Genomic DNA, 27,249 nt, shown 5'->3' on the forward strand with positions numbered 1-27,249 from the left:
GTCAGACCATTTCTCTGTAGCTGAGGTCATGCAAACCCCCAGCCTCCAGTCCCTGCCACCTCTCTGCCCTCAGATTGCCTGCACGCTTCAGGTAAAGGACTGCCCTCAGCAGGGACCGATGCAGAACCAGATGGCTTCATCCTTTCCCTACGCTCCTCTGAGAAATATCTCTGCTCTGTAGGTCTGCTGGCATGGCAGTGACCTAACACTTGTTGCAAGCTCATCCTGCGCTGCTGATAATGATTTTGCAGCTGCTGTGATTAAGGTCAAGACACTTAAATGATCCCAGAGAGAAAGTCAGGGGATGCTATTCACAGTGTGTGTTTAAGTCACCAACATGAAGCATGGGGGTCAGGAGGCTGGCTCCTATGTAGGCTGCCAGCTGGGATTTCTCTATCAGCCCTGGGCTGCTAGGAACAGCCCAGCTAAGGTGTAGCTCCAGACTTTTCTTTCGAGGATCAAATGAGTTTCCATAGAAATGATTGCCCAACTTGTGCCTGCTTTCCCAGCTTCCAGAACTGCATCCTGCCAACTACTTGTCCCTGGCTGAATTGCTTCTCAGCTGCTGGGCTTGCTGGCTGCCAAAGGAGGGCATTTGGCTTGTTTGCCCAAGGATGAGGCAAGTGAGGAAGGAGTTCTCTGTATCTTGCCTTCGGCAATGGCAGCTTGTAGAGCCTTTGAGGAAGGCTCGAAGGAACTTCTGATGTGGTGGATGGGAGCCCAGGTAATCCATGAGACGTGCTTGATGCCAGAGGAGTGTGGGTTTCCTCCGGACAACGGGAATTCAACAGTGTGCTTCCTGCAAAAGAAGCACTGTGTGGGGCTGTAGCATTCAGAGGAAGTGTAGTGAGGCAGTGAGTGAAGTGATGGTTCAATGGTTTGTCTGCCAGCAGCAGCTTGGCAGCCCTGAATCTGCCCTTCTTCTCATCATTGCCCTGTGAGTGCCCTGTTCCTGCGGCTCTGAGGAGCTCTGTATGCTGGGTAGAGGCAGCAGAGGGAGCAGGTTCTTGCTAAGCAAGCAAACTTTGTGCTCACAGGTAGGAACTGTGCACCTCCACTTGGAGAGAAGGCTGAGGGAAGGCCTCATGGCAGCCTGCAGCTCCTTGCAGGGAGCAGAGGGGCAGAGCTGAGCACTACTCTTTGGTGACAGTGACAGGGCCTGAGGGAACAGCATGGAGCTGTATCAGGGGAGGGGCAGGTGGGGGGGTTAAGAAAAGCCCTCCCTCCGTCACCAGAGGGAGGTGGGCACGGAACAGGTTGCCCAGGGCAGCGGGCACCACCCCGAGCTGCTGGAGCTCAAGGGACATTTGCCCTGCTGCAAGAACCCGCTCACCATGCCTGGCATAGGGCACTCATGTGGGTTTGGGGCTGTGAAAGCACAGGCCGCTGGGGCTAGGGTACAGTGCTGCACTGTGCTGGGCTTTGATATTCCTGTGCAGAAAGCAGAAGGAATTGAAACACCGGTAAGCGGGAACTGCGAACCGCTGCTTTCCACAGTAGTGCGTTACTGTGGGTGGCTCATGCTTCACTCACTATCTGCCCTTCACAGCACGTGTGTGCACCCAGTCGCTCTGAGGATGTGTACTTCTGTCTGTGATGGACAACCTGCTGGCACTTGGCCCCGCTCACCCTTCTGGCTCCAGTGCTGCAAGATGATTGAGAAGGGAATGGTCTTGCTTCTCTCCCTGCTCCCACATCATCATCTGCAGAGCTGCAAGCGGGACAAATTGAAGCACAGCAGCTGTGGTGCCATGCCCAAAGCAGAGTGCTCTCAGAGGGCAAATAGCAAGGAAACAAGACCAGTATGCTGTGTTATCCACATGATATTCACATCTTCCGATGCTGGCTATGGTGAGAGAGGGCAAGAAGGAAAAGGCAGGGAGCCAGGACCCATGCACAACAGCTGCATGTACCCAAGATGGACAAGCTTGTACTGTGGCATGGAGTGACAATCAGGTCTCAGCTCTAGCTGCTGGGTCTATAGGACCTTCCCACTCACTCCAACAACTCCAAATGTTCTTCCATCTCAGCTCTTTGTTTTCATCTGGGCCTGGCTCATCCCACACACACAAGCCATGGTATCAGCAGCATCTAGGTGATGCTGAGGATACAGGTCTCCCCTGACACTTGCGCAGGCAGGACAGGCGAGTGGGCTGCGGGGTTGAGGGAGGCTGCCTTGGAACTTCCCAGCAGGGTTGGGGTGACGGAGGTCACCAGCTCTGGACTGCCTCCTGCCCTCATAAGACCATGGGTGTGCAGCTCCTCCTGCCCTGGAGTTTCTGGGGCTCCCGACACCACCTCCTCCACGCTGCCCTCCTTTGAGGGTCCTGGTTTCGCAGCCAGGGCTGGGGCTTTTCTTCCCTTTACATCTCTGCTGTTTGTCTCGGAGAAAACCCATCTTGCTGTTTTTCTACTGCTTGAAGGTGTTTTTCGGGGTTTTTTCAGGCTATTTTGAAGCTCATTTTTCCCAGATGTGCTTTTTTTTTTTTTTTTTTTTTTTCTTCTTCTTCTTCTTCTGTAACTTTTCTTCTTCGTCTTAAAGTTTCCGGCCACGTGACTTTCAGCTTACATCCCCTAGGTTCTGAGAAACCACAGGAGGCTGAGACCTAAAGGAAGGTGCAGAGCTCAGAGCGGGGAGGCAGAGGAAGCAGCAGAGCACAGGGCAGGAGGACAGCGTGCCTCCAGGCTGGGGAGTGCTAGAACCCAGCGAGCACTCCAGGGTAGAGGAGAATCAAGGGAGAAAGAGGGAAGCCAGGCACACCACAGTTTCAAAGGAAGCCAAGGAGGTCCTGGGAACCAGACACAGGAGCCATGCCCCACAGCTCCGACAGCAGCGACTCCAGCATCTCCAGCCAGTCCCCTCCTCCTAGCAAGCAGGTAAATGGGGACCCTGCCCTGCCTCTCCCCAGCTCTCCTTCAGGTTGGCAGGAGGCTCTGAACAGCCATAAGGAAGCCTGGCATCCCTTGCTGTTGCCTGCATGACATGTTGTGGTGGGGCTTTCTAGGAACTGCTGTGGAGAGTGTGGGATGTGAGGCTGAGCTGGGAGCAGTGCCCACTGAAAGGGGTGTAGGGGAGAGGAAGGCCCAAAGAGCTGGGGCTGTACTGAGGACAAGGGGGGACCCCATGGCATGTTGGGCCCTCTGCTATCTGCCATGTAGGAGGCTGCATGCAGAGTCCAGTGTCACTGAGAGGATGCTCAGGGGAACCTGCCTGCTTCCTACTGCCTTGCAGAGCGGTCATGGTCCGGGGAAACCCTGCTGCTTTGGGTCTGCTCTTCTTATTAATCTTCAGAAGGTTTTCATCTCAGTGATGCTAGGCTGAGGGAATTTTTGTTATTGCACAGAGTGCCTTAATGGTAGGTCTTTGGCTGGCAGAAACTAACGCAAGCCCAAGTTATTTCTATCTCCTTCATTATAGCTATAATTTGCCACACGCCTGGTGCTGACAGCGCCAGCATATACCTGAGACTTTGCCCAGAAATCTCCAGGATGACTAGAGCTGGTGATTTCAGGCTTGCAACCAGGGATGGGGAGGCATCCTGCGGGAGAAGAGGATGAAGCACAGAGACTGCCAGGGGACTGGTGCAGTACTTGGTGCAGTACTTGGGATCTACCACGTATGAAGTTGGTAGGGTAACAAAGGCAAGGATAAAACGGTTAATTTCAAAGAAGAGAAAAGATCTTGGGCGGGGTGGAGGGGGGAGAGGATGTGGACAGACTGGTGGGCTGGGAAGATAACTTTTGTGGCTGAGTTTCATAGTCCTGTGAGGGAGCAGTGGTGCGAATGTTAGAGAGTCCACAAAAGAGGCAGCACCATATGAAAACAGATGAAAGAATCTGTATGACAGTTTTAACTGTCAGAAGGCAGCAGCAGGACCAGATCTGAGCAGAGAAGGGCTGCTGCATGAAGCTTTTGACCTGGCACCACAGGATTGAGCTTCCCTCTGCCAAGGGCTCAGAAGCACCATGGGCAGCACTGTGGATTGTTGCTGCCAAGGGACTGCAGAAAGGCGCAAACACGGGGATGGGAGAGCTGGAGTGAAGGAGATCTGGGGATAAGGCTAAAAGTCAGAGTCTGCCTAGTTAAGTATGCAGTGTCACAGTGAGCTGCACCATGCTATAAGGGTCTGCAACAATCCAAAACTGACAGAGAAGGGTGATGGGGAGAGGGTTTGGGACCTACAGGGATGGAAGGAGGAAAGCACAGGATGCATCTCTAGAAAGACAATTTAGCCAAGGAGCTGGAATAACTGCAGTGCCATATCTTTCCAGAGAGGTGAAGGGAAAGGTTTCCTGAGCAAGGAGCTCAAATTCTCTCTTCTGGAGAGGTCCTTGCCCACGTTCCTCAAGTCATATCCTTGGCTGGTGTCTTGGCAAAGCAGTCATCCCCCAGTTGTGCCAGGATGGTTAGGGGATCAGATCTGCCTCTCCTGGCATCTGAGATGTCAAAAGCATCACATGTCCCTGAGGCAGAACTTTGGATGCGTTTCATAGCCTGTGCTTCAAGGCTGCTATCTGCTGTTGTCGCCTTTCCCATCTCCAGCCCAGCAGAAGCAGGGTGAAGGAGGGTTGCTGCAGTCATTTCCATGCCTCATGTTTCCCTAGGACTCTTCTGATGACATGAGGAAAGTCCAGAGGAGGGAGAAGAACCGCATTGCTGCCCAGAAGAGCCGCCTGCGACAGACCCAGAAAGCAGATACGCTGCACTTGGTGAGCACATCCAGCCTTCTCCATTCCCTGCATGGAGGGCTCGCAGTGGGGGAATAGGAGTGGAGGTACTTGGTTGAGCCAGGACAGGAACAGTAGAGCCAAGGCAGGGTGTTGGAGGCAGTGCTAATGGCATGGGCAGCTTTCCTTTACTGAGATGCCCAGGGGCACTCCTCCTTCAGCAGGTCCAGAGTGAAATCCTCTGGTTCACCTACCAAATGTTACAGGTTTCCTCTCTAGGCTCAATCAAGATGACTCATTCTGTGTCACTGGTACCATGTCTGCCTTTCCCATGGGGTCACTGCTGCCAGGATTCATGTCTGGCAGGTCCTGTTGTTCCTATGCATCAGAAAGGGTGATGGCCACTGAAGCCTGTAGTTTAACATGCAGCTCAATATCAAGACTTTATCTCTCAGTTTGGCATGACCAATTTCCTCCCATAACTTCTTCTGAATGCTTCAGGCAGAGGCTCTTTCAAAGCATAGCTTCATTAGGGTTGCACAGGAAAGCATGGGTTCACTAGGCTCCCAGGTTCGTGCTTCAAGTTGTTACTTACTTGATTGGTGATGCAACAAGCACAGAAGCAAGCCTTTTTGAAATGCTGCGCAATGCAGGTGAAAAACTATTAATCATTTTCCAATATTTCAAAACATCCCTATGGCAGAGGATGCATCCCTTCTTATATCTGAACACCATACAGTACCTGGAGACATTTCCTCTTGCACAGCATGGATTTTCCCTGCTTTGGTTTCACCCCTGTTGTTCGATTCTACCCTGTGGCACCACAGGCACTCTGCAGCTCCTCCCAGTGTGGTGAATCAGGAAGGTACATTTCAGGAGGGATGGCCATTTCTTGCTGTGTGCATTTGGCCAGGAGCATCTGAGCAGCGTTGGAACACAGGGGCAAGCACGCTTGCATTTTGCACTGATAAATGCAGTCCTCTGTGTTTTGGGATGCTGGTGAGCAGGATGCAGTGCATGTGGCCTGCAGCATGAGGAGCCATCTTTGTCCCTGAAGTATGCTGTCCCTTTGAAGTGCGATAGTCAAGTTCACGTTCAGAAAAACATCCTTTGACTTAGAAGTCTTCATATTTCCCCAAATCTTCATTTTTTGAAAGAATTGAGGTGTAGTTCCTGAGCCTTACCTCTCACATTTTTACCTCAGTCCGTGCTTGTAGCTGATTTTACAACAGAGATCTCACTCTTTCCTATGTGGCGGATGATAATGGTAGAAGTGACATGGCTCCAGGCTGTCTGCATTCATTAGTTCTGCCAGCAGCAACGGCTCTGGGAGCTGCATGTTCAAGGGGTGGAGACAGACACTTCTTTGGGCCTGGTGCTCTGTCCTAGGCAATCCTAGAGATGGATAGGGGCTCTCATCTTCCCTCAGGAAAATCCTGACTTGCACCAAGAATTGGGCTGCTCTTAGGGCAGACAACAGACAACTTTCTTAGCAGATAAATGTTCAAATGGCATCAGTAACAGAGACTCATTCCCCTCCCATGAGCTGGGATCTGGGACTGCTGCAGAAGCACGTGGAGGCAAATAGAGAGTGGATGGTGAATTTTTGCTAAGGCTTTTCCAGTTCATCCCTAATCCTCTCTGTCTCTGGTGGGCTCTGCATGAGGAATGGTGCCTCTACACAGTTCTGCCCAGAAAAGTTGGGGTTGAGGTGCTTTCAAGGAGCCAGCAGCTCCATCCGTCCCCAGGCATCCCAGTTTGTGTTGAGGGGAATGGGTCACAGTGAGGTTGGAGCTCCTGGCCACAAGGTGATTTCTGTCAGCTCACAGCCTGACGTCAGTGACAAAACACTTTGTCACATCCCAGAGATGATGCCCATTTTTAGTGCTGTAAGCACTGGGTGCATTTACACTGCTGTGGAGAGCAGGCACCTCCAGCAGTCAGTGCAGTGGTGGAGGTCTGACAGGTTCACTTCTCTGGGATCTGGTGCAGCTCTCCTAGGTCCCATGTTGGCTGAATTCCCAGAGTGCTCCCCACTTCCTTCTGTCTTGCTGCATGGCCACCAGTACCCGGGATGCCCCACTTGGAGCTGCCCACCTCTCACTAGCAAAGAGTGTGCTTTGCTCCGGATCGCTGAGGCAAGGCTGTGCATAGCCCCTTTGTTGTTATTCTCATTAATATCGGTAATAATTCATCTCTGAGGCCCGGGTTTCTCTTTTCTTCTGACTCAAGCGTCTCTCCCCTCCTCCCCGCCGTGCCGCTGGTTTCCCCGGCTGCTAGCAGGAAGCAGTGAGTCTTTTCTTTCCAGGGCAATGACAGGTTTCCTGTGGCAGGTGGTTTTCTGGTTAAAGACGGCGGTTATTCGGCGCACCCTCCCCCCGGCCGCACGGCCCGGGAAGCGGCCAGCAGCGTGCATGTGCGTGAGAGGGAGCGAGAAAGCCTGGGCGGGCGCGCTTCTCGTAAGCCCGGGCCGCCAGCATCGCACCCTCACCCAGCCTGCTGCAGGGGGGTGTTGCCCTGCTGCCGCTCGGTGCTGAATTTGCCGGAAACGTGCTGTTCTGGGAAGTGCTGGGCTGAGAGGTGCGAGCACCAGACCCCCAGCTGTGCTCCTGGAGAGCACCGGCCCGGAGGGGCTGGGAGGTGACACTGAGAGACACAGTTTAGTGGGCACGGCGGGAGTGGTTTGAGGGTTGGACTAGCTGATCTTACTGGCCTTTTCCAACTTGTATGATTCTATGATCAGAAGGGGTCCCAGAGCGTGATGCTGCAGCATGCTGTAATGCAGGGCAGCTCCTACAGCCCCACTTGTAATCGCACAGCTCTCCCCTGCCCCCACCTCCCCCCAGCGTCCCCATTCACACCTGCAGCTGAGGAAGCCCCCGTGGTTTTGTCTCCCCAGGAGAGTGAAGACCTGGAGAGGCAGAATGCAGCCCTGCGCCGGGAGATTAAGCAGTTGACAGAGGAGATGAAGCACTTCACCTCGGTGCTGAGCTCCCACGAACCGCTCTGCTCCATCCTGGCATCGCCCCCACCCCCACCCCCGGAGGTGCTTTACGCTGCGCATTCCTTCCACCAGCCCCACATCAGTTCCCCACGCTTCCAGCACTGAGCCCGCTTGGGTTGGCCAAGAACCAATTTGTGGGGCTCACTTTTCCATCTGGAGAGGGGCGAACGGACAGACACCCCTTCTCAAAGTGCGTACTCTGAGTGACTTTGTCCAAGACTTCTTCCCTGTGCAGAAATGGCAGAGCCACCAGCAGGCATCTTCAGGCGGTTTCCAGCTTGGATCCTGGAAAGAGGAGAATTCAGCATCGGCTGTTCCCTGGTTCTCGCCTGGGGACATCACAGGCTGCCCTTGTACTAGTGGCTGGCTGCAGCGTGCAGCATCAGGAGCTCCAGGCACAGGAATGAGAGCAGGGTAGAGGGGAAGGTTGGGGGACACAGAGTACCAGGGTGAAACTGGTTTATTTTTGTAAAATAAAGAATGAAAATGCTTCATGCTTTGTTTTTTGAGATAGGGTCAGCCATCAGCCACTCTGAAGGTCCTGCATGACGCAGGGAAGCTGGAGTGGCAGTGGGGGAAAACTCATGTCATTCACCTCATTGCTGGAGCAATGCTCTGTGGAGGCAGGTTCTGGGAGGAGATGGGCTGTTCCCTCTGGGGCTGGACTCGGCTAATGCATTGGGCATGCTCTGCAGAGCAGTATGGCCCTGTTGGGGATGCTGAGTGGAGGCATCAGTGGTGGTACAGGCGGACTCTGCACCCCAGGATCCCCAGCCTGGCTATCAGCACAAGCACAGGGCTGAAGTCCACTGCTAGTGCAGGTCCTGATGCTAATGCTGGCTCACAACTGTTGCCCTCCCTGAGAAACACTAGCTGCTGTTTTTTCAGCATAGGGTGTCACAAGCAGTGTTGCTGATGTAGGCTTCACGTCATCCCTTTAGACTATGGCCAGAGCTGCTGCTCCCTGCACAAGCCTTGCCTGGAGCTACCCAGGCTACGTTTCACAGGGATTTCGCCCTTTAGACTGACCATGCAGCAACAACTTGAGCTCTTCAAGAGCTCAGGTTTGCAAGGCTCAGTTTCTGCTCCTCCAGCATCTGTAGGTTTGACCCTAGGCTTTTCACTTGCTGTTTCTTAGGGCTCTGATGCCCTTGTGCTCACTGGGTTATGCTGGGTCGGAGGATGGAGAATGCAACAGCCTTGGCAAAGTTTGCACTGACTTACAGCAGTATCACCACCAATAACGAGAAAGCACCATCTGTCCCAGCCTGATGCATGTGTGCCATACAGCTATAAGGGCAACATTTTTGTTGCAGAGGTGTCAAGGGCTGAGATCTTGCAGACTGGGTGGGGTTCTGCGAGATGCCCACAGCATTGCTAGACTACTGGTAACGTCTCCGATGTATTACTGCGACTCAGAATGAAAATAAGTGGTAAGTACTGAGACTGGGAGACGGGTATGCAACAACATCCTCTCAGGAACATAAACAGTAGTCCTGGCAGCACCAGCCAGGGTGCCCCGCCTACACAGGGCTGCACACTGGGCGCCCTTCAAGCAGTGCTGCACTCACCCAGCATTGGCCCAACACCAGACATGGATGCTATAGGAAGCATCTCCCAATTTGACTTGTCTTTGCCCCAGTCCCGCCCTCAAAAACCTGATCACAAAAGATGCTTTTCATGTTTGAGTGGGTTCTGACCTCTCCGTTGCTTCTGGTTATTTTTGGGTGTCTAAGATGCTGTCTTTTGTTATGAAAAATGGTTCCCTGAGAGACAGATATCCAACCCAAACAGCCTGGGTGTGAGCAGGGTGCTGCTGCTCCTGGTGCAGAGGCAGACACGGGATCGGCTGGGCCTGGTTCTACCTGGCCAACCTGTGGCCATATCACAATGCCCTTCTGCTGCAGGATGCAAGCCTTTGCTGAAGAGCTCTTCCAAATCAGCAACGAGGGCTCCCAGAAGCAGTAAAACTCTTTGAGTGGAGGAATTCCAGGCGAAAAGGTTACTCTTCCTTGCAAGCAAAGAATGAGGAAATGCTGCGTTTGTGCTGGCCTCTGCTGGGCAAAGGCTGAGCTCTGCTGGCTCTGAAACCTTTCTGATCAGCTCTGATATTGTACAGCTGGCTCCAGGTTCAGAAAGGATGCTTCCCAAGAGAGCATCTCTAGAGATGCTGGGGCTCTGCTTTGGGCAGCTGCTGGGCACGGCCAGCAGAAAGCTTGATGTGTGAGGGCTGAGGGCGATGAGGGCAGGGGGAAGGTGGCACCAGGTGACAGCTGCTGCAGATGATGCTCTTCTGGCCCTAGTGACAGCTGTCTCCAAATAGATGTCTTTGCAACAAGACAGAATGGAGGTATGTGGTAAATGCTGATGTGATCAGAAGTGGAGAGAGGAGCGAGGGAACAAGAGGTTCATGCTGTCCTTTGTGTCCTTTACTGATCCTAGCACTTCTTATGGATCAAGGCACTCAAGCAACTCTGCAGAAGGACAGCAAGTCACAGACTATGGAGGTGCAGCAATTTCCTTCATTTACGTCCCCTCAAAAAGCACAGACTCAGCACTGTACAAGCACTCGGTCTCAGCATTTCAGGGCTGCTTCTGTGGTTAGATAAATGAAAACACGACACCCAGTGCTGACGTAAGCTGCATGTATCTCGCAGATGGGAAGCCCAAGGCAATCTTTTATGCCTGGCATTCCCTTCCTGCTCCATCTTCCTCAGCTGGGCTGCAGGTTCCCAACATGTAAGTGTTGAGGTGAGGAGGAACAGAGCCAGCCCAAGGCAGGTGCCTCCATCCTGTTGCACCAGACTACTCTGTTCCCAGCTGCAGTCACTGTGATGTTCTCCCTCAGATCTGATTCTCTCAGGGGGGGCAGAAGGCATGATACCCAAGTCCCCTTTGCAAGGAGTCAGAAGAGAAGGAGTGCTTTCAGTTTGGCGAAGGATAGGTTCAGCAGCTGTGTTGCCCACTTTGCAGTGACTCCAGAGTATTTACAAGCTGCTTTTGAAAAGCCTCTCTCCAAAGTACTGGTGCTGCCAGCCTGCATCGGCAGGAGGAACATCTGCATACTGAACCTGCAACAGCCCATGGAAGCAATGAGTATGTTTTCCAAAGCAGCACTTGTCACACAGGGTGCAGAATGGATGCTAGTGTTTCAGTACACAGAGATCAAAGAAGATCAGGAATCACTGCCGAGAGACAAAGTATTTTTACGAATCAAGAACTGTGGAGAAGAGAAAAAGCAAAGTGTAGAGTGAAATGGTGAGACTTTTTCCTAGAAAACAGCACAGTGCCAGCATGCCCCACGTCCCTCCTCTGCCATGTGTTGCCACTTTATCTATTAATGCTTTAGAGGAGATCTGAGCACTGATGCAGCAACATTTGTACATGTAAGGTTGTTGAGGTTAACCAGACACCTACCAAACTGTAGGGAATTCATAGACCCAACTTAGGACTCCTAAGACCCAGCCAAATTTTCTCTCCCCACAACAGTGATGGTCTGGGATCCCAGCTCATGTCCTTATTCTTTCTCTTTTTTGCTGAAGTGGAGGAGGAAGAGCATGCCTGAGTTTGGCACTGAGCCATACATGCTTCCAGCACTCTTCAATTATCAACTAATGCAGCTGTAAGCATTAGGAAATGAAAATCTTTTTTTTCTGTCATTGGTGTGACTCACTGCGATGAGGCTGGAGGATGCTGAGTAAGAAGGGCTCCTATACTTTGAGCATTTAGTATTTGGGGTTAATCTGTGACCCTGATCTGGACTGGGAATGTAAATCTAGACTGTGGCCGAGTTTTGAGTCTTGCTGTCTCTTTTTTCTTTTATTCCGCACAGGATGAAGTGAAGCTCAGGCTTCATGTGCATGCCTGGTGCACAGCAGAGGAGACAGGCAGTGACTCCAGTGACAGAGCCACAGAGGTTCTGCCTGGCTGTCCTCACAGCTACGTCTGTCCCCGCAGCCTTTCGCAAGCAGAGGTTGAGAGATGGGCTTAGAAGCTGAAGCAGTGCAGCACGCTAACCACAGCTCTTGGATTAGAGCCTGTTCTCATCCATCCAGATCAGAGAGCGGGCGGAGAAAGCTGACAGCTGTTGCAGAAGGCTGTGCAGAGGTACCATGACACACTGTGTCCCAAGGTGTGAGCTAAACAGCAGTCAGCACATCGAGGAACCAGAGCTTTTTGAGGCTTTAAGTTATTCCCTGAACAGCTTTGGTCATTCTGAGGTCTGCACTCCACTCTGAATGAGGTACTAGATTGTGCAGCCAAGCTGTTGCGCTTTATGTAGAGGAAAAATTTGCAGTTTTGAATGCTGCAGGGCCTGCATGCTGCAGTTTTATAAATGTAGCTATCCACTGCCGTGTCCCCAGATCTATACATACGAAATGTAACAGGAAAGATTCATAAGGGTTTAGGGAATCAAAATAATTAACGGCGTTTATGAACTGCGCCCGCAGCCCTGCTTTCAGGAGGCTGCCGGGATGCAGGCAGCTGCAGGTGCCAGCAGAGGGCTCGCAGCCTGCCCTGCTCCATCGGGGAACAAGGCTGCCTTTGTCCCGCACGGCCACCTCGGCATCCCGCTGAGCACCCCGCGCTGCCAGCTGTCCTGTGCCGCAGCGCTGGGACACCGTGGCGCGTGTGAGAGCTGCCGCTTGCTCTGCTGATACAAGTGGCTGCTTGCTGAAGATTACCACTAAAGCACTGGACGTGGAACCCAGCGCAAAACGTCATCCCTCGGTGTGCTGCTCTGGAAGGGATTTGCTGCAAGGTGTTGGTGAATCCATGCTCTGTCTGCCATTTCCAGGCTGAAATGACTTCAAAGGTATTCCTTAGCCACTGCCATCAGCCCAAACTGATGTGCCACCCAGCTTTCTTTCCTTTCTTCTCAGAAGCTTGACTTACCTGTAACAACAGCAATCTTGTAATCTTCCCCTCTGTGAAAGGCAATGTGAGATAGGCTGGGAAATCTTCTGGTATCATTTCTAGACTGTAATCCCATCAGTCAGAGTGCAATAAAGCCTCCTAAGAACTGTGCTAGTAAGATCTTTTAAGTGCAATGATAAGATTTAAGAGACAAAAATCGTTGCTGGGAGTTTGAGAGCAATAGACATCCTACATGAATGTGCTTCCTATTTAAAATGAGCCTGAGCTTCTTGTGAAGTCTCTGCAGGAAATCCCAGCTGGGAGATCCAGTGGATCTTGGGGGTTGGAACTAGATAATTTTAAGGTCCCTTCCAACCTAAGCCATTCTATGATTTTGTCCCTAAGCACTCACTTTTCCCCTTGCCAGCCTTCACCTTTCGTCCACCTCCTCTCTGGGCCTCTGATTCAATGCAGAAGGGAAAAAGCATCAAGGAATTGCTCTTCAGACGGATTATCACTGCCGCCATCATCCCTAGAGTTACATATATTGAGAAAACTAGCTTGTTCCAAAGCATTTTCTTTGGAATGCAAGCTTCACATACTCACTGGTCAGCAAGGCAGAGTATATTCTAAGCATGTCAGTAGGTCTTTCTTTGAGGTCAGAAGAGAACCTAGAGATGCCAGGCTCTATCCAATGGCCTGCATTGTTACCTTTAATTTGGACCTGACTGCCTTTGGCTTAGTGTCTTCCAACCTTCACAGATATTTTTGGCTACAGAATATTGCAACCTCTCTTAATACTTGTGTCAACTTCCCTGCGTAGGAGATTTCCCTCTAAATCCATTTCCCTTTCAAATCCTCTCCAAGGGGTTGTCCTGAAATATAAATAATTTTTCATGGCTAAGAAGTTTTTACATAAAGATGCTGTGATTAGGGAAATCCAAAGGCAGCTGCTGTGCTGCTTCAAGAAGAAAAGGAGGTTTATCTGAGTAGAAACAGATGCAGAAGTGAAGAGGGGAAGAAATGCAAAGCACAGGAGTTTTATTTTTGTCCAGAAATTGGCTAATGATATAAAGGGGTGATTGAAGAGTTCACAGAACCAGAAACAAAACCAAGCAGCCCTGACAACAGAGCAGAGGAGTTCTGGGAAATGTGAGCCTGTACTGATGAGAAATATGAACTAAAGCATTTGTGGGGGATTCAGGGCTGCCTGACTTGACAGACCCCAGTAACCAGAGTCTGATTGTTGCCTTCATTTTTCTGCTTTCAGCTGTTATTTTCATTACCGTCTGTGTTTCCGTCATTCTTAATTTACTGTTTGGCTCTTCTGATGGGACAAAGACAGTGCTTTGCTGTGAGTAAGAGGCTCCCTGGTTGGCAAGCTCGTCTCCGAATGTTCTGTTGGTGATGGATTGGTGAAACTGAGCAGTTCAGGGAGAAAATCTGGAGCTGGAAGTGGGACTAGAAGGGAACTGGAGATGACAGAATGTTTCTGACTGTGCTTTGGAATAGGGTTGGCAGGAGGAAGAGGACCAAAGTTATTTCTTATTCCCTTCATATATCTACAGATTTTTCTGCTTGTGCCCTTTTTCTTCTTTAGCCATGTGAAGGAATATGCCTGTCCTCAGTGTATTCCTAATGTATGACAGTGTCTCTGCTCATTTTTCTCATTACACTCTTTCCACTTTTTCCCTCTCATTTCTGTGACCCAAGCCTGAAAACAATGTTCAACCCCAGATGGTCACTGATTTCCTCCTTTCTGCCAAGAGCTCTTTGTCTGCAGCAGATTTTCATACGGGACATCACTCCAATATTCTGGATTTGTCCCTGTTTACACATGAATCATGAGCACAGTTACGGCAGCTGAAGCTACAGTCCTAAAGTTGTGTGACCTAAATAAAAAATGTAGGTGACATTTAAATTAGTCTTGAGCAACACAAAAATAATGTCTCACCATCTGCAAATCTTGCTCCTCCCTCTGCTTTCAGGATTATTAACAAATGACACTCCTCTGAGCAAACCCAGTATGTCGTGCTAAAAATTGCCCATTTATTTCTGTTCTTGATCTTTTTGTATTCCCCCCCATAATTCTTTAACTGACGTGAGCCATGACATCTGGGTAACTTTGATTCCTTTGCAGTGTTATTGGGAATCTTGTAGAGATTGGATGAACATAAAGGTTAATTTTCTATACTATTTTACTGTTGTATCCTAAGAGTTCTCAGACTAAGGAGCTATTGGGCCACAGCAGTCCTCTTCCTCTTCCATTTCAATTCTGTGCTCTCTGCACCACCATCACTCATTGCACTCCTGACAAATTCAAGTTATACACATTTATTAGAACAAATTTATCTGTCATTTCTTCTGTCTTAGGTCAGATCCTGGTGTGACTTTGGAAGTTTAACCTAACAATAAATGGGTCTAAAAGTATTAGTGATCCACAAAGTAAATACAAGGCAAAGAAACATCACCTTCTCACCCGTGACCTAAACCTTTGTTTCAGGAATACAATGTCCGAAGGACATCACTCACATTTTTTCAAGTGAAATTGGAGCTGCTTGTTTAATGCTGGGGAGTTGAACATTAGCACGTGACCAAGTCCACACTTGTAAAGCTTATGCTGAGTAATGTTCATATGATTCAGATAACACAGTATTAACTCAATGAACTATAGATTGTAAGTGATCTGTGGGCAGCAATCTGCCCGAGTGACAAGCTGCTGAAGTAACTGGAAAACACGGGCTGACTCACCGAGTGCCTGGTGAGGATGAAAACAAACACCACTTTGGGCTGTTTTGCTTCATTCCAGTTGGCACGTTTCAATTCTGACCTCACTGCATGTTTTCATTTCATAGCGTGCCACATCATGAAAACATGCAGAAAGTCACCCCAAGAGACAAATAAAAGTGCTTCATCCCCCAAGTGCCCCACAAGGAGCAACCAAAGGAACTGGGACTGGCTAGTTTGGGAAAGAGGAGGCTGAGGGGAGACATTATTGCTCTCTTCACATATCTGAAAGGTGATTACAGTGAGAGCAGGGCTGGTCTCTTCTAACTGGTGACAGGTAGCAGGATGAGGAGAAACTGCCTCAAGTTGGGCCAGGGGAGGTTTAGGTTGGATATCAGGAAACACAGAAGGGGTGGTTAAGCGCTGGAATAGGCTCCCAAGGGAGTGGTTCAGTCACCATCTGTGCATGTGTTTAAAAACCGTTGGGATGTGGTGCTCAGGGACATGATTTGGTGGAGGGCTGTGTTAGAGTTCAGGTAGTATGGTTAGGCTGTGATTGGACACTGTGATCTTTAAGGTCTTTTCCAAGCCGAGCAATTCTACTATTATGTGGTTCTGTCCCTTCACAATTCCTGCTTACCTGTGCCCACCGAGGTCTCTCTGGCACCAGGCCCTAAGGCACAGCCCACGGCCTTCTTCCTGCGCCGGAGTCAGCCTGCTTTATGCGGGATTTGCCCCCAAACGAGCGTCTGCGCTGTCGCGCAGGGCCGTCCGGCCCCTCGAGGTCTTCGCCTCGCACGGGCACCTCAACTTTCGGACGGGATCTGCCAGCACAGACGGCAACGCGGAGAGCTCACGCACGCTGTCCCGTTGGGGCTGCCTGCCGCTGGCGCACGGCCGCGGAAGGCGTCCCGCACGACCGCCGCCGACACACCGCTACCAACCGGCGCTCTCGGCCTCCGCGCCGCTTCCCTTCGCCAGGGCCGCCCGGCTGAGGGGCGGCGCGCTGGGCGGTGGAGGGGAGGGCCGGGCCAGGCCGGGCCGGGCCGGGCCGAGGGGCGGCGGCAGCCAGTCAGCGCAGCGGGGGCGGTAGGGCGGGGTTTCCCGGCCAGGTGCTCGGCCTCTGGACCGAGGGTGCCGGCGGCACGGCGGGGAGCGGGGCTGGCATGGGGCGGCAGGAGGGCGGCGGGGCGGCGAAGCCTCGCGGGGACGGGTGTGGGGCGGAGGTTGCCGCCGAGGTGCGGTTGTCCCGGCGGCGCTGGGTCGTGGTGCTGCTCTTCAGCAGCTACTCCCTGTGCAACGCCTTCCAGTGGATACAGTACGGCAGCATCAACAACGTCTTCGTGCGCTTCTATGGCGTGAGCACCTTTGCCATCGACTGGCTGTCCATGAGCTACATGCTCACCTACATCCCGCTGCTCTTCCCCGTGGCCTGGCTGCTGGACAAGAAGGGGCTGCGCCTCATCGCCCTGCTGGGCTCGGCCCTCAACGCGCTGGGCGCCTGGGTGAAGCTGGGCAGCCTGCGGCCGCAGCTCTTCGCTGTCACCGTGCTGGGGCAGGTCGTCTGCTCCCTGGCGCAGGTCTTTATCTTGGGCATGCCCTCGCGCATCGCCTCCGTCTGGTTCAGCTCCCGCGAGGTGTCCACAGCCTGCTCCATTGCCGTCTTCGGGAACCAGGTAACTGGTGGCTGCCATCTGGAGGGGACGGCGGGTCAGGTGCCTGGCCGCGGGGACCTGGGGTGCTAAGGGGAGGGGATATGTAGGGCCCGCGTGACCTTCCTCAAAGAGAGAGGAGCCAGGTAAGAGCCACCCCTATGGGAGGGGGTCCGACTTTTCACACTGACAGATGGTGACTGGACGAAGAGTAATGGCTTTAAAATGGGAGATTAGCTTAGATGTTGGGCTGCAATTTTTTACTCAGAAGGCGGTAGGCCCTGGCATGGGCTGCCTAGAGAAGCTGTGGTGCTCCATCCCCGGAGGTGCTGAAGGCCAGGTTGGACGGGGCCCTGGGCAGCCTGAGCTGATGGGGGGCAGCCCTGCACACAAGGCAGCTTGGGACTGGATGGGCTTTGAGGTCCCTCCAATCCAAGCCTTTCTGTGATTCCATAAACTGTGGCTGTGTTAGGATTTTGTGCAGCAGTGTCCCTCTCCTCCTGGTTACTGGATGGGATGAAGGAGGTGATCTGTGCTTATGGCTGGGCCCTAAGGAAAAGGTCTGTAACAAACTATCTGATTCTAAAAAGTAAGGCACAGGATTTCCACAAACAGTTGCTTTGAGGAGAAGCAAACTTTCCTCCAGGTCAGGAGGAGGTAAGGTCCCCCAGCTCCCCTCTCTGAGGATGGGTCAGGGAGGCCAGTGACCCACACTGGCTCAAGCTGTTCCATGTTTTTCTCAGTGTCAGCTGACGCTCGGATGCGGTAATTTTTTCACAGTTTTGAAAGGATTAGTGAAATGACATGCTGACCCTTGCACTGGAATGCCCACTGATTCCTGCTGCACGAGGCAGGTGGGCTGATACTGATGTAGTGTGGCATGAGGGAAGTGGCTCCAGCTCTGTCATGTTGACACAAGGAAGAGGAAGAACAGTCTGACATTCACTGCGTGGCTGGACCTGTTCCCCATCTTCAAAATGCAGTACTCCTCTCTGCGTGAGTGCCTTCAGCTGACTGGCTCAAGCTGTGGGTGGGCACTGCTCCGGTTGGAATTGCTTTCTCTGTTCAGGCGGTTTCTAAAGCATGGTTGTTCCTACTGCGTGCAAAATTATCAGTGAGATCTGAGGTCTCCTTTCCACAAACTCCTGGGTTTCTACACAGACAGAGATAATGCTGTGGCGAAGAGCTAATGCTGGGGAGTGACAAACTGAAGTTTGTGCAGCAGCATTAGGCAGACTGACTTGCAGCTTTAGGAAAGAGAAAACACACTTTCTCTGAGTGGATCTAAGCTTTTCTGTTCACGCTCATCAGTCTTGTGGGCTCCTTTTTTGTGTTTAAATGAATCTTCAGGGTTGAAGGCACCTAAATTGGCATAAATGTTTCTGATTTAGGAGTAAATAAGTAACTGAACATTTTGCTGTCTGACTTTTATTCAGGTGGAATTACTCAACAGTTTGCACAAGAAATCCAAACAATGTGGCATTCAGCATGTGCTATATGTGTATGTGGAGTCCACATTGTCCTAAAAGCAGCACATTAGTCTGGTGGTTGTGAAAGGCAAACTTTGGCTGGATGCTTTGGTCTTCCTTTGGGGGTTGATTTGACATCAGTGAGACCGCAGGCCAGTAATTAGCTCTTGCTTGTAAACCCAGGCTTTCCATTTAGAGAATCAGAGGAACAAGAAAGGGCAATGGCTAAAGGCAAGGCATACTCCATAGGGAGCACCTATTCATTTCATTCCCTCAAAACAAAGATCCAATGAATGAAAAGTGGCTATTTTTGTTAGGTGGTGATGTTGGATGGGGGAAGAAATAGAGGCTTTCTTTTTCCTTAATCTGCTATTAGAGTGTGTTTTAGGGAGTGCCAGTGAAGGGCATAATATGGTGGGTTTGTAATTGCAGTATGGCAGATGATTCCCTATGCTCTTTTGAGACGCTAGTTTTTGCAGGGCATGCTTGCTGGAGCAGGCAGCAGGCCTTGACCCTTCCCTTCAAATACTTGCTTTGTTGTCTTTTGGGGATGAGGCATGGTACTGTGGCATGATGGCACTAAATCCCCACCACAGTGGGGATGTTTAAGCAATGAGTTGAATTCCTGTGGCTTTTTGAGGTGTATCAGCTGGAGCCAGCTGGGCAGATACTGGAATTCCTCAGCTCTCTGTGTCAATTTGCATGGCATGCGTTGGACTACTGTGCTTGTGCTGTGCTTGCTTGGGCCTGTTGGCTGGAGGAGCGTTTCAAACTCACTGCCCTATCTCCCTGATGAGTAATGGGCATCAGCAGCTTGTAAAAAATTTTCTATTGCTCTGCTACCGCTGCTGATACTTTTTTTTTTTTTTTTTAATTGAAATAAATCATCTTCCTAGCTCTTGCCATTCTGTCTAACGGTAGCAAGCAGCTGTTGGATTTGGGGTAAGGGTTGGATGATTTTTTTGCTGTAATTTTGACTCTTCATTTTTCTAGCAGGAGTTGATAAAAGCTGGTGATGAGCTGGGAATAAAGAAACCTTCTGTTTCACGTTCATCTCTGCCTGTGGGAAAAATGATGCAGCAGCGTCTTCTGGTGGGGTCTGACCTTGTACAGATGCCTCTGTGACTTAAATGATTTAGGACTTCTGTAAAGAAAACATCCTGAAGCAGAATTTGCAGATGCTACATGTGTAATGCATCTTTGGGCAAGTCATTCACAGCTTCTCAGCCCTGAATGCACCTTTGCCATGTTTAGTGGGGAAGAAATGCACTGCAGCCAAACAACAGCAGATAAGAGACTAGCATTCTCTTATCTCTTGTCTAGCAGTGATGAGGTGAGGCCTTTTAATTTGTGCAAAATGCATGATAAGGCATGAATGAAATTCAAGGAGGTGCTCTTTCTTGGCAGCTCCTTTCCTCTTGTTTTGAAATGGGAGGAAGAATCTTCAGGGGTTGGGCTGCGGTGGGCTTCTGTGAATAATCAGGTCTGCAACATCTGAATAGCCATTCCTTTTTTTTGGGTCTGCATTGCCCTGTGTGCTGAGTGTGTGCCTCACTGCTAATCCTCTTCTGTACTGTTTGCCCTTCAGGTAAGGCAGCATCAGAAATTCCAGGAAGCCTTGTGAGAATGGAGCACAATCTGGTGGGATTTCTTTCTTCAAGCAGACTTCTAGATCTCTTTGGTTCTTCCCTGCCTGCTGGGGAGCTTCCCATCTCTTCAGATCTAGATCTGATTCTTGTTAGAAATAGAAACAAGTGGTGATCTAGTTGCATTTTCTGGGATTTTAGGCATTAGCGTAAAGAAGATTTTACCAAGGAGCTAAGAGGAGCTGGTAGCAGCAGCAGTTAGAGGTGGCATTTTTTGGTCTTGGCTCCTTTCTCTTCCAGCAGAGATGATGGGGTGCATGAGGGCACTCAGATGACAAGGAGTGCTGTGTGGCTGGCTCTCTGAGATCCTGGCCATGGCTCTGTGTGGGAGGGTGTGCTGACCAAGTAGCGACGTGGCTTTCCCAGGAATGCTTAAGCTTCTATAAATGAGCACTGGAATCTGAAATGAACTTTTCCTACTCATTTAACCTGGTGCTCCCTTCCCAGACGGGCACCAAAAGCAGCTCTCTCTTTTTCTTCACAGAAGCAGCTGGCTTTTGGGTTTTGCTCTGAGGAGGTTGGGAGTGAAATGAGTGACAGCAGTGTTTCTGCTGGGAGGGGCTGCCCTATGGCACCCTTGGCACTTGCCTCGCAGGATCCTCAGAGACTGTCTCTGTTATGTGACTGTAATGTCCTTGACCCATGTATTATATTCTGATGGAGAATTCGAGCAGCTGCTGAGGTAGCTGTTGGAGCTGAAACCCCTCTTCTGCTTTACTGTTTCTTATCTGCTGCTGTTTTGCTGCATTGCATTTTTTTCCCCAATAAACTGGGTGAAGGTGCATTCAGGGCTGAGAAGCATGAGTGACTTGCCCAGAAGAAGCAGTTCTCATGATCTGGCATTGCATCACGTTAAACAGTCTGAGATGGTGACACAGAAGAAGTATGATGAGGAAGGGAGTTTGCTTTCAGAAGAGCTTTGGTTGTGCAAGTGCAGACTGAAGAAATACATTATCTCATATCAGTGGAAGTGTATATTTAATAAATAAATAAATAAAAAGGTTCAGCCTTATCTCTTCATGAGGCATGGATTACAGTTTTTCCTCTCACTGTGCGTCCTTTCTGCTTCTTAAAACACTGGAAAAAAGGTAACTAAACTGTGCTGCGTTTAAGTACATTGACTTCCTGGCTCTTTGGATTTTAATGGGCCTTTAGGGATTTTAGTATTGCTGTCAGTGCTATGGAAGAAGCATATCTGGTTAGTAATGCAAATAAAAATATACTGCATAGGAACTAGCAGCTTCTGCTTTCCACAGCTCTTCAGCTGTGTATCTTCAGTTGGAGGCACCTGCAGTTGAAAAAGGAGGAAATGCTTCAGTGTGGAGCTGTGAAGCACAGATGAGTGGTGAAAGGAGCTGTGGTGCACAGGGCTTTGGAATGCATGTGTGCCCTCTTCCATGGCATTCCCAGGGTGAGTGGTTCAGGTCTGATGCATTTCATTGCCTTGACAGAACTGTCTGAGAGGCACTGGAATGGGCTCGGTGTGTACTGAGCATAGAGGTTCAAAGTCCCTCAATCTCATATGTGTTAGAGCACTGCATGAAAAGGAGAGCCCTTCTGAAGGGGACGGATGTTGCTGCACTTGACTTGTGTGTTTTGTCTGCAAGCTTTTTGGAGAACAGTGTTTACATGGTAGGTTGTGGTGGCTGGCTGCAATATGGAGGTTTCCAGAGCAGCAGCTGCAGTGCACAGGGTTGTCTGGAGACTTTTCACAAAGGATGTTTCCGTCATGGTGATGTTGTTGGATTAATTCTAATTATTCAGGTGGAGAATCTCATTGCATTTGTCTTGTCTGAAGCCACTTGTAGCAGAATCAATAAATCTAAAAAGCACTTACGCTGTTGTGTCTGGAGTGGAACATCTTGAAAATGTGATGCTCTCCGTGCTTAAAAGGCATCTGTTAGAAAACAAGTAAGTTGCTGGGAGCTGCAGGACCGACTCGTAAAAATAATTAAAATGCCACTTGTTTCTTTCAAGGCATAATGGACCTTCTGGTTTTCTAGAGAATTCCTCATTGCCAGGTTCTTTGGTTGTTATGGCCACTGAAGATGAGAGGTAGTGCTGTTCATTGTAGGTGAATGGCTCCATACCAGCGCTGTCTCTCCCAGCAGTTATGCAGTTCTTTCCTGCTCTGCTGCTTTCTGGAGGCTCCATTAGGAATTTGCAGTGGGATGGCTGGGGGTGGCCTGGGGTTTGAATGGGACTGTGCGACTCCCAGAGGACTCTTGTGTGGGTAGTTTGGTGTGGGGCTGTTAGGAAGTAAGTCCTTTGCGTGGGTAATTCATGCTTTAGAACATTGAATTTGATAGGATTTAATAAATATCTTTCCAAGAGAGACCTACAGCCAGCATTTAGATTCCTGTTTCCTCATTCTCTGAGAAAGGTGCATGAGAACATGGGAGCACCTGGCTAGGGTAGGCAGCCCTCCCAACTCCAAAGTCTCCATTTAGAAACTTGCTGATTGAGTTGAAGTCATAGTATTTTGCCATAGTATCTGTCATAGTATCTGTTGTATTGGGTTTTATATGCATGCAGACTTCTTTTTTTTTTTTGGTTGTTACAATTCTGCCACTTTGGCCAAACTGACAGCCTGCTGTCCCTGGAGTTCCCTGGGACTCATGCCCACACAGGGCCTTTTAAAAATTTACATCATGTTTGCCTTCCCACATTCCTGATCAGTGTATTTAGTAACAGACTAGTTAACAGTTTGGCACACTGTGTGCAAGAAGCGTGGGTTTTCTGTTGTTCTGTTCTTTCAAACTCTTGAATGAATCCCTTCTGGTCCTGACACATCGTAGAACATATTAATTGCAATAAACTGATTAAAATCTTCCATGATAAAACTTTATTTGACGTATGAAGAGATTCCTTCGAGATGGAAACTCCCCATAAAAAACACATAGTGAATGCTGATGCAAGAGTTCATTTAGTTCTCCGTCTCATTTATTCTCCTTCCATGGTGATCATCTTTTGGCCTTGCAGCCTTTCTGGCAGGCTTCCTGATTGTGCTGTGTTTGAAGAGCTTTGACATAGTTGTCAGGCTGCTCCTCAGTCTTTTTTTGGCCTAATTATGGATTTGCTTTAGTTTGGTCCAGCTTGATGTCCTCTTTTTCATGCTCAGCGAAATGAAATCCAGCTTTTGAGGGGTGTGCTGATTTACTGTATTTTTTTTTCCTTCTTTGCTTTTTAACTGTGATTGCTTTTATCCCCTTTTCTAAAATTTTGGATGATATTTCATACAGCTACTCTGAGCGCCCAAATGCAGTGTGTTTGTGCAGTCTTAATGCAAGCAATACGTTTCTTTGGATTTTTCCCTTCTGTTTCCCTTTAATGGTCTTTCCTTTTAGGCAGATCCCTCATGTGAGTTAAATATTGCCATAGTGGTTTGAAGGGATTTTTTGCTATTGTGATTTGTTTGTTTTATTCCTACTGCTGTAAGGAAGCTGAGTTTGAGTGCACTGCAGAACTATTCACTAATATTGGTTGTGGAGTGTGCTGCCCTAAATCAGGAGTTGTGTTGTGTCTTATGGGTTCTCCCTAGAAAAAGGTATTTATGGGCTCTGAAAATAAAGTCCTTTCCATCAACCCTGTTGTAACCCTTAGCCTGTAAGGACCACTGCCAAAATTTCTCACTGTTGTGGTTTTTTGTTTTGTTTTTTGTTTTGCTTTGCTTTCTCCTTCTATCTTAACGCTTTAATTGACCTTCTTGGTGCGGTGGTCTCCTGTGCCTATGTTTCTGGTTGCTCTGCAATTTCATAGGGCTTTTATACTCTTGCTAAGCCTTAGGTTTCTTTAAGGTAGATACCCACTCCTCCATCGATCGTTCATTTATACTTTTTGTGCCGGACATAGATTGATCTGGTCAACTCCGTGACAATACTGCACCGATGATCATCCTTCAGCAGACTGTTAGTATACAGACAGCTAAACTCAAATTAAAAATCCTGTTGTTCACTGTGAGATATTTATACCATCTTACCAGCTACTTGCTGTCTGCTTTATCATCTGTTCTTGTGTACGGTTGGATCTTAATCTGATGTCGCTGTTGAACTGCACCTTGACAAAATTCAGGTAGGAAATACATTCTTCCTACTTTATCAACTTTTAGAGAATAAATGATCTGAACAGCATGCTCTGCTGTTGTTGGCTCTCTGGGTGTTCTGTTCAAGAATTATCCCAAAGGCTTCTTAAGTGCCAGCAGCCTGGTTTCTGCAGGGAAATTCTTGGAGGTCAGGACATGATTGTGCATTTCAGATGTGGGGATGCTCTCATGTTGCAGATTGAGCAATGTGCTGAAAGCTAAATCCCTGCTGAAAGCTGAAGTGCGTGCTGTGTAATACTTAGCATGTTGTGGTCAATGGCCATAGGACTCTCAGAAAAGGATTTCTGGACAATTTGCAAAATGGATTCTCAGCACCCTTTTCAGATAGGAAAGGCTAGACAAAAGAGTGAATCTGGACCGTTGTCCCAGAGAAGCCTTCCTATTTTCTGTGTGTGTTCTGCTGCGGTTCAGCAGCTCATGTGACGGCATGTGATTGCAGAGAGCAAGCTCAAGAGCAGCTAGCACAGGAATCCAGCCCTATTCTTCCAGGAATGAAAGGGTGATGGGGCAAAGGAGCATGTCCCGGGAAGCAGTTTATAGACCTCTTTCAAAGGGTGGAGGGGCCAACGTGGAACCCGGTGCATAAGAGCTAGGAGATCCCAGCTTTAGATGGAAAGGAACAGTGTTGAGTCTCGTCCTTGAAGCCTGAACTTCTAGGAGTGCTGAGAAGCAGTACTGGAGCCTGGTGTGGCTGTGTTCTGGCTCAGCAGGCATGCTGGAGCGGCAGGACCATACTTTGGCCAAAATAAATGTGCTGCAGAGGTGAGCAGGCTTCTGCCCTGTAAGTGCCTTTTTGGTTTGGTGTCCATCTTCATTGTTCTTCATTGTGCCTACTGAACCTCTGAGTGCTCTCGTTCCCAAAAGTGGCCTGGTATGGCATGGCACATCCATAGCCTCTTGATGACTCTTCCCACAAGGTCCTGTGATGGTCCTGGGAGTGAACTCAGCACAGGTGTCTGTTGCTGATCCAGACCTATGCTATCTTGCTGTCCCAGAGAGGGCACTATTTGACAAGGAGGAGTTTGTCCAGATGCAGTTGAAATTTACTTGTCTGTAAGTAAAATACGGTTTCTGAATCTAGCAGACAGCTCTGAGCCATGAGCAGTTTCCTTGCTTCAAATATCCACCAGCTGGGTGGAGTAGAAGGGCTTGTGAAGAGCTTGCTACAGCACACACTGACTTTCTTTACAACCAGCAGATGTAGCACCTGGAGTGTATTGTTCTGCGATCTTTATCCTGGCCAGTGAGTGGGTCTTCTAAATGAAGTCCCTCATTGTGCTTTGGTGTGGAGGTATGTCTGCCAAAGCATACAGAAGGTGTGAGGAGTTCTTGCAAGAAGGCAAGCCAGAAGGTGTTTCAGCTTGTCTGGGACACAGAGCTCCTGGGTTGTTCTGCTTTGTATTCTGCCACGATTATATGCAGTTAGTGGGCAACAGAGTGCTTGTGTTTCTTTGTCCTTGCTTTCTTTGCTTGTAGAATAAGGCTGACACTAACACACCCTTTCCAGGGACTGTGAAAATACTGAGCACTGAATCCTTCCATTGGCAGTGCTGCTGTTCTGCTGCATAATCGTGGGGCAGCTGGTCATGATTTTGCTAATGGGTTCATATCTATCTGATGTTTCCATAATGAAATGGTACATGCAGTGGGCTTAATTTGAATGCATCCTTTATCTTCATGTTTTGCATACTCCTATCACCTTTCAGCATGAGAATGAGGGCAGTGGCTCTTTGAAAGGCTGTTGGTAAAGCACGAGTAACCAGTGCGGGGAGGATTTTTTTTTTAACATTTCTAGTCTGTCTCAGTTCGGTTAGCACTGTACCAGCACTGTGAGTGGTTTTCCAATGCCCAGCAAAGGGTCCAGCCTGCAAAAGAGATTGGAATTTTATGTTTGAAGCAGAGGTGAGAATGGATGCATGGCCACCTGCCATCTCTTTCTTGGGTGCCTTCTCAGTCCTTCCATCTGTTTGAAGCTCTTGTGTGTGTCCTGTTACTGCTTGTAAATGTAGGCTCAAACCAGGAAAAAATAAATGAGGGTGTTGCTAAAAAGAAGATTGCTTTTGCTGTGGACAGGGCTGAATGTGCAGAACGTCTCTGAAAGCAAGCAAGAGCTGAACTGTTTTGTGACTCTTTTTTTCTGATGTCTGAGAGGGGCAGAGGAGCAGGTAAATACACTCGTTGGGAACCAAATCCAACTGCAAAGTGAGATACAGGAGAAGGAACAAAAAGTGGCTTTGTTAGGCCTCCTCTTTAGAGCACTCAGAAATGTGATAAGTGCACTTCTACTTCAGCCTTTATGAAATGCATGCTCCCAAGCATAAAAGCAGCTGTTTGTTGCCTTTGTCCTTTGAGGGGTGGCACAGAATGCCTGTGACATTTAGTCCTACCTCTCAACCTGGCAAAGCCTATGCTGCAGCAGCTCCTTGTTGCTTTCCTGGAGAAACAGCTACCCAGCAAAGAGCCCACATGTCCTCACAGAAGCTTGTGCTGTCCCTGCAGGAGCTCCTCAGCTGGACATGTGGGACTCTTGGCACAGTGGATGACAGACCTGCAGGGATTTCTTCTTGTTGCCCTTCAGGCCCAAGCAATTTAGCTGAGGCAGTTGCCAAACCCCATCACACTAGAGCACTTAGGGAGTGTTGGTAGCATGTATCCTTTGCTTTCAGCTTTGATTTTTTTTTCTAGGTTCCCTTGGTGCAGTGGGAAGGGTGTGAGAGGTATTTGGGTTGGTGGGTGCTCGCTCAGAAATAACATAATGAAATGGCCAAGACAGACTGATATCTCAGTTATCAGGAGTAGACGGGATTTGACATTACATCAGCCCTTGCTCTGTGTCAGGCAAGAGGAAAAATAGGTTCAACTCATTGACCCAACAAGGAACTGGGGTGTTTTTTTTGGAAGAGTCATTTTCCACCATTTTTAATGAGCCAAGTTAGATTACTGAGTGACTGGACTGGCACCAGAATAGATGCAAGATAAGGAATGGAATGTGTGTGTGGACAGGAGCATGTGTGGAGGAGCACAAGGAGAGCAAGAACTCCACTTTGTTGGAGGCTAGTATTAATTCTGTTCAATTATATTATAAAACCTTTCCTTGAACATTGTCATAGTTGTGAATTTGGGG

At 49.3% G+C, this 27,249-nt stretch overlaps 2 protein-coding genes across 2 annotated transcripts in view; both read left to right on the plus strand.

Annotated features, from left to right (window-relative positions):
• Positions 1–2,523: 2,523 nt before the first annotated feature.
• BATF (basic leucine zipper ATF-like transcription factor) lies at positions 2,524–8,148 on the plus strand. The gene is made up of 3 exons (XM_042814841.1): positions 2,524–2,877; positions 4,606–4,710; positions 7,568–8,148. The coding sequence occupies exons 1-3, from the start codon at positions 2,812–2,814 to the stop codon at positions 7,775–7,777; spliced, it is 381 nt and encodes a 126-aa protein (XP_042670775.1). The 5' UTR covers positions 2,524–2,811; the 3' UTR covers positions 7,778–8,148.
• A 7,830-nt stretch (positions 8,149–15,978) lies between these two features.
• Positions 15,979–27,249, plus strand: part of FLVCR2 (FLVCR heme transporter 2) — a 32,930-nt gene continuing 21,659 nt past the window's right edge. Inside the window, 4 exon segments of the mRNA XM_042813711.1 lie at positions 15,979–16,117; positions 16,120–16,230; positions 16,233–16,279; positions 16,282–16,932. Coding sequence (XP_042669645.1) covers positions 15,979–16,117; positions 16,120–16,230; positions 16,233–16,279; positions 16,282–16,932 — 948 coding nt within the window.

The sequence above is a fragment of the Centrocercus urophasianus genome, unplaced genomic scaffold, assembly GCF_019232065.1.
Source record: "Centrocercus urophasianus isolate 14NV4802_14NV808 unplaced genomic scaffold, USGS_Curo_1.0 seq_14, whole genome shotgun sequence".
Lineage (NCBI taxonomy): Eukaryota > Metazoa > Chordata > Aves > Galliformes > Phasianidae > Centrocercus > Centrocercus urophasianus.